Source organism: Mercurialis annua, linkage group LG7 (genome assembly GCF_937616625.2).
Source record: "Mercurialis annua linkage group LG7, ddMerAnnu1.2, whole genome shotgun sequence".
Classification (NCBI taxonomy): Eukaryota; Viridiplantae; Streptophyta; class Magnoliopsida; order Malpighiales; family Euphorbiaceae; genus Mercurialis; species Mercurialis annua.
This window is the reverse complement of record NC_065576.1, coordinates 3,480,845-3,487,466: the sequence shown is the minus strand read 5'-3', so window position 1 is coordinate 3,487,466 and position 6,622 is coordinate 3,480,845. Positions and strand designations below refer to the sequence as shown.

At 31.6% G+C, this 6,622-nt stretch overlaps 1 protein-coding gene across 1 annotated transcript; it reads left to right on the top strand.

Annotated features, from left to right (window-relative positions):
• Nucleotides 1-284: 284 nt before the first annotated feature.
• On the top strand, nt 285-5,568 carry LOC126657622 (methionine aminopeptidase 1D, chloroplastic/mitochondrial). The gene is made up of 10 exons (XM_050352332.2): nt 285-446; nt 598-673; nt 763-991; nt 1,145-1,306; nt 1,405-1,446; nt 1,618-1,689; nt 2,514-2,593; nt 2,958-3,055; nt 3,886-3,933; nt 5,285-5,568. The coding sequence occupies exons 1-10, from the start codon at nt 329-331 to the stop codon at nt 5,428-5,430; spliced, it is 1,071 nt and encodes a 356-aa protein (XP_050208289.1). The 5' UTR covers nt 285-328; the 3' UTR covers nt 5,431-5,568.
• The last annotated feature ends 1,054 nt before the right edge of the window (nt 5,569-6,622 follow it).

Below are 6,622 nucleotides of genomic sequence, written 5' to 3'. Positions count from 1 at the left end.
TCAAATTAAGGACTTATAAAAATGAAAAAATATTTGTTTTCTTTTACATTTTAACTTTTAAATCATTTTTTTAATTTTCTTTAGTTTTCTTAGGTATTTCAAAATATTTAGGCTATACCAATTGGTGATTGATGTGAGTGCAATGGATCATATTCCAATAAACATTGGGCCATAAAATCTATATTGGGCTTGAATATGTACTTCAAAAACATTTTTATTGGGCCTGAATATGGACTTAGATTTGAGCCCAAAATTTATCTTTAAACTAACACAAACCATTTCAGAGCCAGAATAATATTTTTTGAAGAACAGTGTAAAAGAAACAAAAATGGCAGTAACAGGCGCCACTTCTCTGCAACAAAGACTATTATTATCTTCATTTCTAGGAGATTGTTTTATTCAATCCAAACAGCTTCCTCTCAGTAACATCTTCCACTACAAGCCAGGTCCTTTCATTTATCAATTTTATTTGCTTCTCATAATAATTTCTCGTCTTAAATTCAGCTTAATTTAGGATTAAATTGAACTGATTTTGCTTTATTTTATGTTATTTGGCTAAATTCTACTGTATTAGTGATTAATTTTGATTTAAAACAGGAAGAAAACATGTGTCAATGCAATTATCCAGAGCCAGAGGATTCTCTGGCTTAACTGATCTTCTTTTTAATAGAAGGTAATATTATAGTTACAGTTACTAGATTATTTATGGAGATTTAAATATTTAAATGCATATTTAATTAATTGAGTTGTTGAAATAAGTAGAAATGAAGAGGAAGTGTCGAATAATAAGCGTAAACGTCTACAGCCTGGAAAATTATCTCCTCGTAGACCGGTCCCTGGTCATATAGCCAGGCCTCCCTATGTTAATTCGCGGCAGGCGCCGGGAATTGCGAGTGGACCTGAAGTGCATGATGAGAAGGGGATAGAATGTATGAGGGCTTCTGGAAGACTGGCGGCGCAGGTTCTTCAGTATGCCGGGACTCTAGTCAAGGTAAAACATAGTTTTTTAAGCTTTGCATTTAGTGGTTGTGTTGTGTGTTGTTTAGTTAATGAGTAGGCTAGTCGGGAAGAATATGTAGATTATGAATTGGGGAAGGAAGAAGTTCGGTGTATTCAATGTTGTGATTGTTGCTTCTTTTGGCAGCCAGGCGTGAAAACAGATGAAATTGATGAAGCGGTTCATCAGATGATTATTGACAACGGAGCATATCCGTCGCCTCTTGGATATGGTGGGTTTCCTAAGAGTGTATGCACTTCAGTGAATGAATGCATTTGCCATGGAATACCAGATTCCCGTGCTCTTGAGGTCCTTGTTCTTTAACTTTAAAAAAAATTCTTCATCTTACTTAGTTAAGGTTGCCAATTTGTCACTGATGTGTGAATATTTCTTACATTCATTCCCAGGATGGAGATATTATTAATATTGATGTTACAGTTTATCTAAATGTAAGCATTATTTGTTCTTTGTTTTTAATTTTAAGTTTCTGCTGTTACTATACATGTGGGTGAGTTCCCTGAGCTATTTGTATATCCTTAGTACTTCTTTTTCTTTTTTGAAATGGTTGCTCTACTTCATACTCTCCGAGAATTTATTCAGTTGACTCATTCTATTATTAGGGTTATCACGGTGATACATCAACTACTTTCTTTTGTGGAGAAGTGGATGATGCAGCCAGAAACCTGGTTCAGGTAACTTTATGAATTGGTGTTTTCAGATTCAAATAAATATCTTATAGTCGGTGTCATTTAATGCAAATATGTTATATAATTTGATTAGCATGGAAATCACTATATTGTTCGATAGTTGTTCATGATAACCCATCCAGTTTGACAAAACTTGTATGCTAGTAATTATGAATTTTCTGACATCAAAATGTTGATAAAGGAGCCCCTTGGGGAGGATGGAAAAGATTCGGGTAGGGTAGTAAACATAGTGATTGATAATTGATAGTTATCATTACTTTACAGCTGTATATCAAATGTGTTGTAGACGTAGTTAACTAGGAGATTGCGTAGTTTGAAATTACCTTTTTAGCATGTAAAACATCTAGCGATTTAATTTGGGACACATGGCTTGTTAAGTAGTCTACTCTTACGCCTACGTTTGAATTCATGCTGAGATTATATTGATATTAATACTTTCATACCTCATAGTTCTTGTAAGTTAGCAGCTAATCATTCATGTACCTTTGTTGACGCCAACTATTATGTATATGTCCAATGACTGGTGTTACATTAATGAAATGAATCATGGATTTAGTTTTTTCTTTAATACTGACTGTAATATACTCCAGCCTGGCTTAAATGGATACTTGGAATTGGATTTTGCCATTGCTTGATTAAATTTAACATTGCAATTATGTTTTTATATGATAATCACATCATTACATGCTTTGATTGTTAGATTTTCCTGACGTTTTATTGCAAAATTAAAAAAAGAGCTTGTTTGATTTTCTAAGTTGCGTCACTTGAGTTTCTAAGTCATAGTGTCATGTTATTTTGTTTTTTTATAGGTAACCAAAGAATGCCTTGACAAAGCAATATCAATATGTGCACCAGGAGTGGAGTATAAGAAAATTGGCCGAACAATACAGTATGTTGTTTCATTTGTAGCCTGCCCCTATCTGCTTCTGAAGTTTTATTCATTTTCCTTTTCTGAAGAGTTTGTGCAATTTTGATACAGAAAATTTCTTTCTTCTTTTTCTGCAGTTTTATTTCATTGCTTTGACTTTCTACACTGATCACTAGTTGAATCAAATATGAAGTACTTATGTAGATTATGAACTAATCATTCTTTCAATTTTCTGGACAAAAAACATTTGAAATGGCTATGCATAAACCAATTGAGGAATATCAGAAATTTTCATTAATTCTTAAGTTGAATCAATTGCTTTACTTCTCACTTATTTCAAGGCTTCTGTTACTCAATCTGATTTTATTTTTCTTTTCTTTTCAAGTGCCTATGCAGATAAACATCGCTATGGTGTTGTACAACAATTTGTTGGTCATGGTGTTGGGCGAGTTTTCCATGCTGACCCAGTCATTCTTCATTACAGTATTTACCTTGAGCTTTTAATAAGCTAGTCTCTATATTTTATTTTTGTGTATTATATGCTATTGATATATTTGTTCATATATGTATGTCATTTTTATCATGAGGTAACAATTAGGTATAAATTATAATGATTTGAAACTTGGTTTATTAGGTATTTATATTGATAAACATACCTTCTGAATAAATTCCATTGACAATTATGCCAAAAATAATTGCAGATTAACACTTCGTAATTTGATTTTTATCAATTAGCACCACTGAGATTTATTTGAGAATTAGATCATTGAGCAACATGTGAAGAACATATTTTGTCTGCCACTCTGCAAAGATTAGACAGAATATGAGATTTATTTATGGTTTTTTGTTTGGGTTAATTGCAAGGTGAATCACGAAGTTTAGTGTGATTTGCAATTACAACCCGAATTTTAAAACTCGGCAATGTCAATCACCAGCTTTCATTTTTTGACAAATCAGAACACCGAGCTAAAAAAACACTGGCATAATATATGGCTACGTGTTGTATGATTGGTCGGTGTTTCAATATGCCCAAAAATGAAAGTTGGTCACTGACATTGCCAAATTTCAAAGTTCGTGTTGTAATTGCAAAACACGCTAAAGTTCGTGATTTAATTTGCAACTAATCCTTTCTGTTTTAATGCAAAGGATTAATTATGGGGTCTGCCGGTCTGGCATTAGATACATGTGGTATAGACTTATAGTTTCACTGGGGAAGGGGAAGAACCACTTTCATCATTTTTTACTGGATGCGTTCTTCAAGGCTTTCTTGCCCTCTTGCGTAAATAATACTGCAAATGGTGTCTCTTTTTCAGGAAACAATGAGGATGGACGCATGATGTTGAATCAAACCTTTACTATTGGTAAGCATGCAAATCATAATTTTGATTAATTGGAATGTCAATATTGTTCATTTTATCAAAATTTACTTTTGTAGTCAAAATGAACTTGGCATTGCTGCAGATCCGTAGAAGTTGAAATAAATAAAATAACTTTACAATATAATGCAAAATCTTTAAGTTGCTCAGCACAGCATAAGCTAAAAAATTGCTGTTGTGAACACCAAAGGTTTATGTTATGATATCTTTATTTTCGTTATACCAGTATAAGAAAGGAATAATCATATCACAGTAGCATTGAACTCTTTCGGAATCGCTAATTCAATATTGAACTCTTCTATGGACAAATCAGTTATTGAACTTTAAAAAAATTGTACCATTATGGTGCTTCTGGCCGACTTGGCCTCACGAGAATACTGATCATGCAAAATCCTAAAGCGGCTTAGCTGACTTTCTAGGGTGCAAAATTGAATCTAAATTAATTAGATTTGGAACCAATTTTTGCACAATCAACATTCAATTATTGCATTTTGAATCTCAAATTTTGCACAGTAAAAAATAAATGAAGACACTTTGGGACTCAATATTATAGTGTCAGTGTTATTTCTGTGAGGCCAAATCAGTCAAAAGTGCCATATTGATATTCTTTTTAAAGTTCAGCAACTAATTTGGCCAAAAAAATTAATTTCGACACTAAATTGCTAGATTCGAAAGAACTCAAACACCACTAGTGCAATTAAATAGGTCTGAGTAATTGAGCTATAGAAAATAAACTTGGTTTGGGAGGTATTTTGATCCTTTATTTAGCAATTTGATTCTAATTTACTTCTCAATCTATTACTGTTGAGAATCAGGGATGATTGGTTTAAACATAGGTGAGATTAAAATCTGACACCACTCCTAAAGCAGGCAGCTTACCACTAGGCTAAGGCACTAGTTACAGGAAGTTGGAACTTTGTGCCTATCTTATTCTATCTAATTATATTGAAAAACCGGAACCTAATTTATTCGTAATCTTTGTTTGCTTATAAGTTTGCTAATTAAACTTTAATTATCATTTTGTTGTTACTGGGTCCTACTTGCAACACACAATGACAGAGCTATTATGTGAATCCTTTTAAATATTAGCATCTTATACATTTACAGGTATGTAGCACGGAAACAGAAATACCGAAACAATAAACACTGAAATGACAAACGATGAAATGATGTTTTTATGTTATAAAAATAGACAAAAAGTTTCCTTGTAACGTAAATTAACAACGTTAATTGTGGAGTCCTCTCATAAATAATTTATATTTTTGCTGGCTTTGATAAATGACATATCGTAGATAACTTGCCGATTCATTTCTGTGTTATGGTGAAATTTGTACAGAGCCAATGCTGACGATTGGTAGCATAAACCCAGTAATGTGGAACGATAACTGGACTGTGGTGACAGAAGATGGTAGTCTATCTGCTCAGTTTGAGCATACCATTCTAATTACTAAAGACGGTGCTGAAATTATGACCAAGTGCTGAAATAAGGTTTGAATCTGCCTCTAAATTCTAATACTAAATATTTACTGTAGAGGCAATTTGTTCTCTTCACAACTAATATGTATTTTTTCTGGATGCTAATGAATCCAGTTTTTATATATCTGATCATTTTTATTTCAAGTTTTTTGCATAGTGCTCGAGTCAATTTTCTTTCAGGAGGTCATTTTACTTTTTAACATTTAATTTACTTCAAATGGATTGCTTTATTCGGTTTTGTTAAAAAGGTCTAAGATTTATCTCAAAAAAAATAAATAGAAATTATACATAAAATTATTCTGATTCAACTAATTATTTTATTTTATAAAAAATGTATTTTTATGCATGTTCATCAATTTTCTTTTTGAAGTACTAAAAATATGTTTATTGTTATTAAAGAAGTTTCTGATTTATTTAAAATTTATCGGTGTTGCAAAAATTTGAAGTTTGAACTAAATTTAATCAATTTTATAAAACCAAAAAAATCCAAATAAGTTTCATTTCATTTGAAAATTTACAATATTTATATATGGACAAAGGATATATTCAACCCCTCAAATTGAGGGGGTGAATTGACCCTCTGTTCATTTATATTTTAGTTTCTATTTTCATCCACTAATTTTTATATTTAGTTGATGTTGATTGTAACTTGAAAGATACGTAATTGAAATGTGAAGCACATATGATGTTAGCAATCATCCACGAAGATAATGATACATATTTTCAGATGACCAGATTGTCCTTTCGTGTCTAATTAGAGATTGCAAAAATGTAAATTTCTGTCCATTTAAGGAAGGTTATTTAACTAAATATGTTTTAGCTAAAACTAGAATGATGGACGATGTATTATATTCTTTTCTTTATTCTTACTCAAACTTCATCATTAAATTCATGGCATTTAGATCCATTTTTACCAAGGAGGAAAAACTGAAATGCAATTAAATGTTGCAGCATTTTAGATATTCCTACTTAAATTAGCAAAACATATTTGATCTTCTTCTATAAAGCAGAACTTTGAATAAGACGCAACATTGATCTTCTTATCGTTATTTTGATATATTATAGGAGAGATTTTTAGGTAGATTCAGTCTACCACGTTATCCGTGGACTAGTTTATCATATTATGACACGTCATTAAAATAATGGCACTATCGTAATTTTATTTATTACTTATTTACACTTTTGAATAGTAAATTAC

Bases quoted from the DNA above. Each gene is read 5' to 3' on its own strand.
- LOC126657622 (XM_050352332.2), top strand. From the start codon at position 329: ATGGCAGTAACAGGCGCCACTTCTCTGCAACAAAGACTATTATTATCT. The intron at 992-1,144 runs GTAAAACATAGT...TTCTTTTGGCAG, and splicing joins ATGCCGGGACTCTAGTCAAG to CCAGGCGTGAAAACAGATGA. The intron at 1,690-2,513 runs GTAACTTTATGA...GTTTTTTTATAG, and splicing joins CAGCCAGAAACCTGGTTCAG to GTAACCAAAGAATGCCTTGA.